The following is a 14,184-nucleotide window of genomic DNA, read 5'->3' as shown; positions in this document are numbered from 1 at the left end:
AGTACTGTAACTAGATAGCAGCTAGCTCTGGTCTAGGGCCAGTTTCCCAAAATGATTTTAAGGCTAAGCATATTGATGAACTTGGCTACACAAAACTATGGTAAAACCGACTCATTTGTGCATGTTCCTTCATATATGCTCCGGACCACAGCTAGATAACTTCAAATCACACTATACATCATCCACATTGCTCTCACACTGCAAAGCAATATAACAAACTCCCAGGATATGCTTTTCAACCGAATATTCCTCTGTGATATCTGTTGATATCTGAAAGCTAAAGTGCTTGATTTTGCTGCAGAATTCATGACAGTCTGCGTTACATTATGCAAGGATGTTGTCCAATCTCTCAGAAGAATTTCTTCAAAAACGTAATGGAAGTATTTCTTTGTATGAGACATTCATTTAGCCCTTTTCTGTTATTTCATTTTGGTTTTAAACAACGAACAGTATGATTCAGTTTGGACCGGTGAGACTTTTAAGATTTTTTTTACATATTTAATTTACTTGCATACTTAGTTTAAATATGAACTAATTTAAGTTTGTGAAGAGGGGCATTGTGCAAAACAACATCATCAGCAACTGGCTTATCTCTAAACAAAGCCAATGACAGGTTTTCAAATACATTCCACCTGTGTTTTGTTTCTTGACCCAACCCATTGCAGGGTTCCCACTGGTCATGGAATTTCTGGAATATCATGGGATATATCAAGTATATTGCAGACATGGAAGGTCAGGGGATTTTATAATTTTTTAGTCCAAGTCATTGAATATCAGGGAATTCTGTAGCATGTTTAAATTTTAGTTGCCATTTATCAAAACTTATTTTCCATGCAGTATTCTTCTTTATCATTTCATTTTTTCCCATATGCTTTTGCATTTCCCATATTGCGTATTGTTATGGTTAGGCTACTTAATTTTTCAGCGTCCATTTATCCCCCACCCGCTTGTCAACTGGCAATCACTTCAGTCAAGATATGCGGTCTCCCATCAAATATGGGAGAGGGAGCACTTCACAGCCACACAAACAGTAAGAAGCATGCTACCCGCATGAAGCCAACAGGAGTATCATCTTAATGATGATCGTAATTGTGCATTACACCGATCAGCCATAACATTATGACATCCTGTCTAATATTGTGTAGGACCCCCTTTTGCTGCCAAAACAGCCCTGACCCATCGAGGCATGGACCTCTGAAGATGTGCTGTGTTAACTAGCACCAAGACGTTAGCAGGACTTAAAGGATCTGCTGTAAGTTGCGAGGTGAGGCCTCCATGGATTGGACTTGTTTGTCCAGCACATCTCACAGTTGCTCGATTGGATTGAGATGTGGGGAATTTGGAGGTCAATTCAACACCTTGAACTTGTTGTGTTCCTCAAACCATTTTTGCTTTGTGGCAGGGCACATTATCCCGCTGAAAGAGTCCAATGCCATCAGGGAATACCATTGCCATGAAAGGGTGCACAGTTCTGCAACAAATCAGGTACTGTAGCTGGTACGTGTCAAAGTAACATTGACATGAATGGCAGGATTCCCAGCAGAACATTGCCCAAAGCATCACACTGCCTCTGCCTGCTTGCCTTGTTCCCATAGTGCATCCTGATGCCATGTATTCTCCAGGTAAGTGAAGCACACGCACCCGGCCATCCACGTGATATAAAAGAAAACGTGATTTATCAGACCAGGCCACCTTCTTCCAACTGGTCCAGTTCTGATGCTCACGTGCCCGTTGTAGGTGTTTTCGGCAGTGGACATAGTGTCAGCATATGGGCACCCTGACTGGTCTGTAGCTACGCAGACCCATACACAACAAACTGCGATGCACTGTGTGTTCTTGCACCTTTCTATCAGTACCAGCATTAACTTTGTCACCAGTTTGAGCTACATTAGCTCATCTGTTGGATCCGACCACGCGGGCCAGCCTTCGCTCCCTATATGCATCAGTGAGCCTTATCCGCCCATCACCCCATCGCCGGTTCACTATTTTTCCTTCCTTGGACCACTTTTGATAGGTACTGACCACTGCAGAGCTGGAACACCCCAAAAGGGTTGCAGTTTTGGCCCAGTCATCTAGCCATCTCAATTCGGCCCTTGTCAAAGTCGCCTCACCTGTCAGTGGTCATAATGTTATGGTTGATCGGTGAATGTTTAATTAAGCAGTGAAAACTTAGTTTTGTACTGAAAATGTCTGTGAACTAGTAAATAAAGCTTGCAAATTGATGGGTTTAAAATACTGTGGGCTGGTTTTTGTCTGCTCAGTGCTCTGCACAATGCCTGCTTGATTTTCTGTCCATTATAGGTCATGGAAATTCTGCTTTTTAGTCAGGGAAAAGTCAGGCAATTTGACAATTGACTTAGAGTGGGGACCCTGCCATTGAAACCAATCATTCCTAATGCAGAATCACATTTAAGTAAATTTCCACATACCGTAAATTAAATTTGCTGTAATCGTGCTGCTATTGGTTGACAACGATGTGGGGATTGAAATCAACTATACACAAAGTTGATATTTATATACAACGCTGCTTCCCAAAAAGTTGGGACGTGGTGTAAAATGTAATGAAAAGCAGAATTCAAAGATGTGCAAATCATGTAAACTTTATATTCAATAGAAAATAATACAAAGACAACATATCAAATGTTGGTACAGAGAAATGTTATTGTGTCTTGAAAAATATATTTCCGCTTAGAATTTGATGCCAGTAACATGTTTAAAAAAAGATGGGACTGGAAAAGTTGTATAATGCTAAAAAACTAAGCCTGGTGGAACATCGCACACCTAATTAGGTTAATTGGCAACAGGTCAGTAACATACTTGGTTATAAATAGAGCATCCCAGATAGGATTACTCTTTCAGAAGATGGGGAGGGGTTCGCCACTCTGTAAAAGACTGCGGAGGCAAATAGGGCAACAATTTCTCAACGTTAAATTGCAAAGACTTTGGGGATCTCATCATCTGTGGTACATAATATTCAGAGAAGATTCAGATTCGGTGAATCTGGAAAAATCTCTGTATGCAAGGGACAAGGGCAAAAACCAATATTGGATGTCTGTGATCTTCAGGCCCTCAGGCGGCACCGGATTTAAAACAGACACAGTTCTGTTGTGGACATCACTGAATGGGCTCAGGAATACTTCCGAAAACCATTGTCTGTGATCACAGTATGTCACTGCATCAGGGATGGGAAGTATTTATGATACATGTATTTAAAACACAAAATAAGATTTTGTCATTTGTATTTGATAGGGTTGATGAAATTGGCTTCGTATTTTGTATCAAAATACTGTAGTGTTTTGTATATTATAGTTTAAAAATACTGTAAAACACTTTGTGAGAAGTCTACATGATGACATCATAAAAATGCTACCTCTGATTAGTGCCTTATCAGTAATTTGCCCAGACTTATTGAGATCAGAACAGAAAATGTATCTATACACGAAGAAGAAGGTCAAGGTGAGAAACTGACATTTGTTTTGGTGTTCGTTTCAGAAGCCTCGGCTAAATCGTTTATCAATTTACGTAATGTTCTAGCTAACTATTTGACCTGAGTAGCAGCCCTAACAGTTAACATCAGCTTGCTACTTTCAGGCTTTGTTTTCATCAGTTTTGCACATAAAAATTAAGTGTTTCAATGTTGTACAACATTACCTTATAATGCCACAATATAGTGTAACTTTTTAAATGCACACACGTGTGCCTTATTGTCATTAACACTCAATCACACGTTTACTCTCTCACCCACACTCACACACAAGGTTGACTGTTTTGGGTAGACCTTTTGAACTGTTTTGTAATACCTGGTCTGTATTATTCTCTATTGGAGTTTAAGTAAATATTCTTACCACTTTTAATATGTGGTTTGGGTCATTGTCCTGTTGTAGGAGGAAATTGGCTTCATTCAAGCACCGTCCACAGGGTATGGCATGGCGTTGCAAAATGGAGTAATAGCCTTCCTTCAAGATCGCTTTTATCATGTACAAATCTCCCACTTCACCACCAAAGCACCCCCATACCATCACATTGCCTCCACCATGCTTTACAGATTGCGTCAAGCACTCCTCCAGCATCTTTTCATTTATTCTGCGTTTCACGAATGTTCTTCTTTGTCATCCAAACACCTCAAACTTAGATTATTCTCTCCATAACACTTTTTTCCAGTCTTCCTCTGCCCAGGGTCTGTGTTATTTTGTTTGCTGTGTTATCTTAATCTTTTCTTTTAATTGGCCTGTCTGACATGGCTTTTTCTTTGCAACTCTGACGAGTTTTATAAGAAAGTTTTTTTTATTTCTGGCCATTTTGAGCTGGTAATGGAACCCATAATAGGCTCTGTGCACAAGCGTATGGACAAACTTCCGCTTTAGCCAGATGTCGGCATATCATTTTCCGGAAACTGCAATACCGACATCTAGACAAAAGCGGAAGTTCGTCACTACGCTGGTGCACAGAGTCTATTGCTGATGCTCCAGATAACTCAACTAGTTTAAAGGCCAGTTTTATTGCTCCTTTAATCAGCACAACAGTTTTCATCTGCTAACATAATTGCAAAAGGGTTTTCTAATGATCAATTAACCTTTTAAAATTATAAACTTTGATTAGCAAATACAACGTGCCATTGGAACAAAGGACTGATGTTCACTGATAATGGGCCTCTGTTCACCTATGTTGATATTCCATAAAGAATCAGCCGTTTTCAGCTATAATACTCATTTACAGCTGTCTAACTGGATCTGCATCTGCGACATGCAATGATGCGCTGTATTTTTGATCAGAAAACAAGAAAAATTCAAAAACAATGACATTTCTAAGTGACCGTGAACTTTTGAATGGTAGTGTATATATTTTTCATTTGGTGAAGGGTTAGGGATGTTGTCATATTTACACTCAAAGAAAGGAAAACTAGTTGGCCTATTTGGTACACAGAAATAACTAATATTTGGCAGGGTTTGGTGAGCCAGAATCTAGTATTTGTCAGGGTTTAGTGTGCCTTTCCCCCAAAACACACTAGCCCATTGTCTGGGTTTGATTTCACCCCCTGGACAGGCAGAATACATGCTCATGCTGCTTATTTTGTTTTAGGCCAGGGCCATGTGACCTGCTTGCCAAGTAAAGTAATGTTAACTAATTAGTATGTCATGGTGTTTAGATGACCAGATTTTCAACTTGAAAAACCTATGTGAAACATTTTGACCTGCTTAGAAATTACTTGATTTGTGGTTTTAACTATTGCTAACATATCACTGTCATTTATAAAACCTATCTTTTATATTTACAGTGTAGGAATTTAACAGCAGCTCTTATCTGGGTTAAGTTACAGAAATAATGACTTGCTCAAGGACCAGCCGAAAATTTCTTTTTATTTTGTTGGTTCTGGGATTTAAGACATTTATTTTGGTAGCTACACTAGCCCAACACTTTGACTAGAAATGGCAGCCCTGTCTGACATCCACCCTGTACAGCATTTAGGCAATTTTCTAACACCCTCTGCTAGAACACATGGGCATTGTTGATATGTAAAGGAAAAATCTCTTCCAGTTCATAAGGAAGAGGGTCCTGGTCCCAGACCGGTTTTCCTATTATGTAAGCTATTTATCACATCTTGTAACTAATTTTAATGCCAAATACTTTAAATCATAGAACAGCACAAACCGATATGAGACCAGGCACTGTTCCACAACTAATTTTAAAAAGCATTTCTGAGAGCTCAATGAACATTCTACTTGCTATCCTCCCTGCAATGAGAAGCGGAGAGCATTGTAACAAATGGCTATCCAGCTCAAAGCTTGCCATAACAACTCTAAGGACCTCTCTTAGGAGTTCATTAGGTTTACCAGACCTTTGGGAGTTCCATGGCTGCAGTTCTTAAAGCTGTTCTGGTGACTGGGATACATTTCAAATTTTTGTTGTATCCATTAACTAACTCATCTGATTTACATGATAAAGGGAGTGAAAAAAAAGTTCACTAATGAAATCAGATGTGTTGGCGCTGGAAATTTTCAAAAACATGGCTGCCAAGGAGAGGTTTGAGAACCCCTGTTCCAGGGTATTATGTATTATAAGAAAAAACTAAAGGTGATCATGTTCCTTTAAGAGAAGTCAGTTCTCTTCTGGGGAACCACCATTGTGGTTGGGAGGAAAATAACTTGCCTTACTCCACATGACAGGGGCGTTGTTACAGCCGATCCAGGCTCCTTGATTGGTGGACAGGGCGGCTTCCTGTGTTCATTCAAAGAGAGCAAGAGGGAAGTAGATGAGGGGAGGGGGTAGTTTGGAGGGCTTAGGGTGTGGGGACTAGAGTGAAGTCCGAAAGAAGAAAGGGGCAACTTCCACCCTGAAGGAAATTCACTGTTTCTATCCGGGGTGCCCTGTAGACTCAGGGGAAAGCAGAAGCAGATGAGAGCTGTCTAACTGGATTTGCTTTTGCAACATGCAAACTAAACCAAAGAGCAATCTGACTTTCTAGTGAGTACCACATCCTAGTCTGGTGAGGAACTGTTATTTTTCAGAGAACTTTCTCTCCTGTCCATATCCTCTTTCACAACTATGTTTTAAATTGTAGAGAGTGTTTACAGAGACAACTAGACAACTTGTTGGTTTTTTAAACCATTACTAAAATCGAAAGGTATTTTTAAGGCTAATTTCTTTCTACCCCTGCTTGATTTCATATTAGCATCACTCTTCTGTAAACACGAGAACAAAGTTTGTAATGCTTTTAGGTAAAGTTACTCTAGTACACGTCACCTATAATAAAAAACATTGCTTGGTTTGCTTGGTCACAATAAGCTATTAAGCTACAGCTCTGGAAAAGAAGCTACAGCTTCTTTCCATTTGTTTTGAGTGAGGAACAGAAAAGTAAAAAAAAAAAAAAGGTGCAGTGGTCTCCTAATTTTTTCCAGAGCTGTATATTCACTGGTTTATGGTGCAATTAAATAATATTAATTAAGCTGATGAAGTGATTTGAAGTAGGAAGCCCTATACTGCCAAGACACATTTTAAAGTAGTAAATTGATGAATTCAACTAGCAAGTTGAATGCAGAATCTATTTCATCTGAACAGTTCATAATTCCAAGCAATACTATAGCTGCAATGTTAATTTCTGTTAATTAAAAGGTGAGTTGAACACCTGTGGTGTATTCACAACATAATTGTTGTGAATACTAGAGGAATGATATTCATGCCATTTTCAGTTGGGAGAAAAGTGTGTTGTGTGTGTCTAAGATGAGCCATAGGTGTAGGAAACAGTTTGCGCTTTTTATTTTATCCTGCTTTTTACAATGAATTCAACATTATATTTTCCATATCATCTGTCTTTTATTTTATTTTTTTAGAAATATTTAATTGGAAACACTAATACACAGACCAACAGGAATGTCTACCCAATTGTTTGTCGGGGTAGAATTTGTTGTTCCCAATCCAAATATAGTAACTTTAAAATACTGTACGTATCAACAAATAACGTTTGTTACAATATATTTTAATCCCTCTTGAATAGGCTAATATTACCTTTTGACAACCCCACTGCATTTTCTTGTGACCTTTACTTTGAAAGCCATTGTGTTAAATTATTTTCTGTAACAATACTAGGCCAGTGGGTCACGAAACTGTAAAAAGTAAAAAAATACAAAAGCTTCCAAGGCCAGCGAGGATCCAGTAGAGAAAATATAAGGGAGGGGTTAGGTCACTAGCGTTTGTCTCCTCTGATATGCCTGTGCTATTGTTTTCACTTGCCTCAAAAGGTCAACATGCAACACAGAAATAAAGTTCACATAGGTATGTGATTGTATTGGGATGTTAGTATTTGTCTTGCTCTTAATGGCATAATATACTGTAAATGTTTCCCATGAGTAGAGAACAGCATACATAGTGTGGCCTGTATAGGGGACCAGAGGAAGGGCATTTTCAATGACTCCTGTAGCCATTTACTTTAACAGTGTTTACACTGTATTTCTGATCAATTTGATGTTATTTTAATAGAAACATTGCCTTTCTTTAAAAAACAAGGACATTTCTATATGACCCCAAACTTTTGAACAGTAGTGTATGCATTTATAGTTTTTGCACAAAATGTTTTATATTAAGCAGGAAATTCATACAAACTTATGATAATATTAACAATAGCTGTAATAACAATGATAGTATATTGTCAATTCTTTGGAATGCATATTTTCTTTGTTGGCACTTATTTCATCGTCATGCTCATGCCGTTTTTGGGTAATTTGGTCAATCACAGAAGGAGTCTATTGAAAGCATCTACCATTTTAATGTAGTCAGGTGGTTAGACTTGCCACTTCATCCTTTCTGATGAACAGGGTGGGATCTGTCAAATATATTAAGCTCTTATCCAGAGCGACTTAGACATCTGTGACTGGATAAATGTTAGTAGCTAGTCATTTTTAAACAAGAAAAGTCATGCCTAGTTTAACCGGCATGCAATTAGAAGGGACGAATGTTGTTGCCCTCATTCGAACCAGGGTCTCTTTTTTGACAGGTTGTGTCTTTAACCACTACTCCACTAAGCTATATGTTTCTTGAGTGTCGTTGTATCGTCTCGACATTAGAACATTTTGTCACGGATTAACATTGCGCCAAGTTTGAATATTTTGCAAGACACCATTAAGCATTGTGTTAAATTGACTAACGCTTCTTAAGTTTACTTGCACCACAAATAGCATATGTGAACTGTATGGCTTTTGCCACTGGCATTTTTAACACCTTATCAGCTTGTAATTGTCCTACTAGTATCTACTAACTTACTGCTTGGAATAGTCATAAGAATTGAGCAATTGCTAGCATGAATGAAGATGAACTTTACACAGCCAAAGCCATTTAATTTCATGGCACAACAATGTTAGTTTTTCTATCGTTTGTGAATGATATTTATACAATAACTATCAATATAGGTGACAATAACTGACTTTTTCATCAAGTGAAAAAACAAAAGAATTGTGGAAACACCTCCTCTTTCACTGCGCAACGGGTTGTGATCTACAGCTCCGGAAAGAATTAAGAGACCACTGCACTTGATGAAAAAGTCAGTTAATGTCACCTATATTGATAGTTATTGTATAAATATCATTCACAAATGATAGAAAAACTAAAGTTGTGTAATTTTTTCTGGAGTTGTATATTACCCCAAAAAGCATGCATGGATGCGTACTTCGAAAATCCATCAGAAATAGTTGGTGGGGATGATTAGGTTGACATGAGAAGTATTGGAAATTTTGCCAGGACACCAGGAACTTTTGCACACAGGGGGTCAGGATACCTGTTTAAATTCCAATGCAGGACTACTGCCGATTTGTATATTTACACTAGAAGGACAGTGCCTCCCACTTGTCCTGAAACTCCAGTTCCAGCAGCATCCGGTCTTCAATCCTGTGAACAACAGGAATGACCCTGCTTAGCTTCAGAGGCCAACCAGCAGTGAGATGTCAGATGCAATGGTGCTGCGATATCGCCCTAATTAGATGATAGAATAAACCCAAACACTTATCCAGCTAGTCATTATTACAAGTTTTAGACTTTGAGGTAATAGTTATTCAAAACACAAGGTTTTTAATCTCCAAAGGATTTTCAAAGCTCTTGAAAAAGTTAAATAAAAAGTAATAATATTGCTATGAGATTTCAACCCAAGCTTTCAGCCAATTTTCCTATAGATACAGCACATGGAACCACATGGCTTTAGATGAGGGTGGATGAATGTGGTCAACAAGTGAGGGCTTGCAGCAGGCAGCACAGTTTACCTTCTGTTGAAGGTGTCTGACTGTGACTTCTAAGTCCCCAATGACTCTGATCTTCAAGAATGAGATGAAGATATTATTTTAGCTCTCCAATCACCTCAGTATAATGGTGATATCATGCTCATATCTTTGGAGAAACCTACTGAGTGATACATTGCCAACAGCTTCTGCTGCAATTTTGGTTTTCCATTAAGGGTCAGGAGATATAAAACAACAGAAACCTGGTTTTAAAATTAAAATACCAAGTTTGCTAACTTAGTAGCATTGCTAGCTGCAGTAGCAACTTAAGCTAATTTGCCATGAATTTGCCAGCAGAATACAAATGTATGTAGTCCACTGGCAAACAAGAAATGCTCACTAACAGGGATGGAACTAAATGTGTGCACGATAAAAATAAGCTTGTGTGTGTGTGTGTATTTGCGTGTGTGCGTAAACATTTCTGGGATCTCCAGACTCATATCAAAGGACAGTTTTCCAGTAAGAGTCAGCTGCTTGACACGATGAGCAGGAAACACCGGGAGCTGGAGGTCCGACTGGACGACCTGCTCTTCCGCATTGCCAAGGAGACAGCAGACATCAAGGACCTTGAGCAGCAGCTGACCGACGGTGAGAGTGACTAGACAGTGTGTCCCGTTTACTACAGTAGGCACCACAACAGAAAAACATTTACAGAAATTGGCAGTATCTACTAGAGAAACATTGTGTCCAGTAAGACATTTTCCTTTTTGTTTTCTGTTGCGAAACATTTATGTGATGTGCCAGTAATGAACAAGAATCATCTCTGTACGATATGACTGTCAGACAGAGATCTACTTCTGGTTTGACTTAAAGTTGGTCCAAAGGCATTTTCATTGCATCACAATAGGCGTATAATAGACTCCATTTGTACAACCATTTACCCTGTTCAATTTATTTTATTGGGTCAGTTTGACATGGTGCAAAGCTTTAGCCACAACCTTAACCTGTTCGCATAAATTATATCCCAGACAGCTCTGCTAAACTCTGACGATTGAGTTGAGGACACAATAGCTTCCTTGTTTCAGAACCCCCCATTACTATTTAGAGCTCTAATTAGAACTTACCAAGTTGCCAGTTATTGCTGTTTCCCGTATCTTCTAAATGCCTTAATATCTATTTAGAATTACTGACATGGCTCTCAACTTAATCATGACAATTAACCAGACAACGGCCACTGCTCCCCCACAGGTCAGATCGCAGCCAACGAAGCCCTGAAGAGGGACCTGGAGGGCATCATCTCTGGCCTGCAGGACTACCTGAGTGGGGTGAAGGAGCAGGCCCGGCACTCCCAGGCTGACTGCCACCACCTGCAGAGGGAGAAGGAGGCTCTGCAGCGCCGTCTGGAGGAGAGCCAGGAGCATCATCGCCTGCTGGAGAGGATCGCCTCCACCGCAGAGGCGGCGCATGGGGAGGCTAGAATGGAGCTGAAGGGGCAGCAACAGCAACTGGAACAGCTAAGGCGGGAGAACGCAGAGCTGCGGGGCATGCACGGTCAGATCAGCGTCTATGAAGCGGAACTGGAGAGCCAGCTTAAGGAACGTACAACCGAGGCAGGCCGGCTGAAAGAGGAGCTGGGACAACTACGCATGCTCAGCCAGCTGGAGCACACCTTCCTGCGAACCGAGCTGGAAAAGGAGAGGCAGGCCAAGGACAATGCCCAGGCTCAGCTGACCGCAGAGAGAGAGCAGGAGAAGCAAGGCCTCCTGGAAAAGCTCAGCGCCCTGCAGGATGTCAAGGCAAGTCTAGAGGAGCGCGTGGGTGCCCTGCAGAGCTCCCTTGAGGAGGTCCGAGGCACACTGCTGTGCCCACTTGAGGTGCAGAGGCGCCTCGAGGAGATGACCAGGACTGTCGCTTCAGGGAAGCCCGGCCACATCAGGTGAGGGAGACTTCACCCTAATTGTGAGTTCAACCATAGAAATGGACAGTGAGGGGATAGCCACGAAGTCGATGTAACAGAGCTGCCCAATGCTTTTATAAATGTTATAATGGCAAAAGTATTGTGTGGGACCTGTTTTCAACTCTATGTTCAGGACAAACGCTTGGTTTGGAGTTAGTGGCAGTAACTGCAGTACTACTCTCCTTGATGTTGGCAGGGCACGTGATGAGAGGGATGTGGTGGGCCGCTGCTTGGAGCGGCTGCATCAAGAGGTGCTGGGATTGGTGTCTGCTGCCCAGACAGACCGAGAACAAGCCCAGCTGAGACAGGCACGACTTGGTCGGGAGCTGGCCTCGCTCCGAGAGCAACACACAGCAGCCTGCCAAACTGCAGCAAAAGGCAAGGTGAGTCTCTGCTCTCTTAAATCTGACCTGAGTGAAGGAGGGCAACACCTCTCTGGCCATTTGTTGATTTGTCTAATTTTCTTGCATCCTTTGCTTCCTTTTCAAAACTCATTGGAGAAGTTGATTCAAGATGAAGGACAATGGACCTTTTCTTGTATGGTTAAAAAAGAGGCGAGGAGTGACTTGCTCCTCCATCAAATCTCTTTTTGCAAATGCTGTTGTTTGGTATCCATGAGCAGGAAGCAGAGAGACTGGCTGAGGAGGAGATTCAGAGGCTCCGGAAGGAACTGCTGGAGACACACAAGCTCCACAAACAGATAAGCCAGTGGCTCCAGGATGCCGATGAGGTGCGTGAACGGCTGCTCACCGAGCTGGAAGAACAAGACAAACAGGTGAGTGCTAAAAGGGCCTTTTTAAAACTGAAATGTTAAATAACCGAAGAGGTGACATTGATTTTATCTCTTTTTCCACCTACGAAGCTGCAGCCAACAAGTACAGAATTTTAACAAGGTTAAAGAAAAATAGTAGCTGTTGTAAGATTGTATTGCATAACAATAAATTAATGATATATGGTCGGATAGACAGATTGACTGATTCACTCACTTACTCTCTCACTAATTGGATGTTCTTGTCTAACCCAGATGGAACTGGGCAGTCTCTCCCTTCAGCAGTTGCGGTCATTAGACATGGAATTGCGGGAACTGAAGAGGTCCTTCACCACAGAGGACAATATGGCATCTAAGCAGTTGCTCACCGCCAAAGAGCAGCTTCAGTCCTTATACACCACTGTGGAGAAAATCAGCCAGGAGAGGGCACAGGTGGGTGTCTCTTTGTAAATGCTGACAGGCTTCCTGTTCCCTAGATATTGTACTGCTTTTTGTCAGAACCATATTGCCACCAATAACACCAATATAGCATGCACATCCCAAATGGTAACCTGTTGTACAACAGTGGTTCTCAAACTTCACCTCGGGTGATTCTGTTTTACAATTTTTTCTTGCCACAAACTGGTTCACCATATTCAAAGGCTTGATGATTAGTCAACAGATTAGCTCTGGAATATGTCAAATACCTGGAACAACTGTGTACCCCTTAGGATAGGTTTGACAACTCCTGCTTCACAGTACAAGTATAATAACAGGATGCCTATGTAAATGTCGGGTTCATCATTGATTTGAAGCGTGAATTGCTTGCATAGTCTGGTGTGGTCTAATGATTTAATCTGCAGATCCGGTGCACATGTTCAACTCAGCATGGGTTCAAATCAGGCTAACTGCCCTTTGACTCCCCATCACTCTATATTCCATATCTTTCCAGCATTGTTTCCTACAATATTGTAAGTATGGGAAATAACTGAGTGGGACCCCTTTAAAAAAAATTGCTTTTAGAAATGCTTAGTGTAGTAGCGCTCCAGAGAAAACGATCTGAGCCTTGGGGGGCTGGAGTCTTTAATCTTCTTGTGATGGAGTTCTTGGATGGCAGAGAGTTTTGGTCCTAGTGATGTACAGAGTTGTCTGCACCAACCCTTCCATTTTCCATAGCAAGTGGTGATGCAGCTAGCCTGTCAAAATGCTCTCATTGATCCGGCTGTATAACGTTTTGAGGATCTGCAGGACCATTACGAATCTTTAGAGCTATGTTTGTCTTTTCTAGATGAAGAGTGTAAAGAGAGTGTTAGATAAAAAGAATAGCTACTCTTCTCATAGACCTCCTCCGATATGGAGCTAGGATCAGAGTGATTTAGGAAGGACAAATTGAATGTGAGTTACAATAGTTACAATGATCACTCCCTTAAAAATAGCCAATCCCCTCCAAAACACAATAACTCTCCAAAAGTGGCCTCACCTAGTCTAAAGCATACCACCGTCAATCACAATTCCTGTCTCGAAATGCTCGTAACTTTTATTTTCTTGTAAATTTGTGATTTGTTTGTACAGTGGGACCAAAGGATGATTATATTAATTTTGTTCCCCTATGCAATCAAGCCTGTTTGTCACTCTGTGTTTATGCAGGATACAGACGAACTTGAGAGGTCCAGGGTCCTAATGGATCAGATCACTCAGAACCTGATCAAAGCTGAAGCCGAAATCCATCTGCTGCAAAGGCTACTGAAGGACCAGGTACTAGACATAAAACTCCTACAGGA

The 14,184-nt window shown here is 40.8% G+C and overlaps 1 protein-coding gene across 9 annotated transcripts in view; it reads left to right on the top strand.

The window, feature by feature from the left end:
* cntrl (centriolin) overlaps positions 1-14,184 on the top strand; it is a 57,606-nt gene that overhangs the window by 16,311 nt on the left and 27,111 nt on the right. For all 9 annotated transcript variants that reach the window (XM_034296580.1, XM_034296579.1, XM_020052593.2 and 6 more), the window contains 6 exons: positions 10,193-10,346; positions 10,947-11,634; positions 11,852-12,038; positions 12,278-12,430; positions 12,680-12,856; positions 14,051-14,158. In XM_034296580.1, coding sequence (XP_034152471.1) covers positions 10,193-10,346; positions 10,947-11,634; positions 11,852-12,038; positions 12,278-12,430; positions 12,680-12,856; positions 14,051-14,158 — 1,467 coding nt within the window. The remainder of the gene's footprint in view (positions 1-10,192; positions 10,347-10,946; positions 11,635-11,851; positions 12,039-12,277; positions 12,431-12,679; positions 12,857-14,050; positions 14,159-14,184) is intronic.

This window comes from Esox lucius, chromosome 13, assembly GCF_011004845.1.
Source record: "Esox lucius isolate fEsoLuc1 chromosome 13, fEsoLuc1.pri, whole genome shotgun sequence".
Lineage (NCBI taxonomy): Eukaryota > Metazoa > Chordata > Actinopteri > Esociformes > Esocidae > Esox > Esox lucius.
This window is presented reverse-complemented; position numbering and strand designations above follow the sequence as displayed.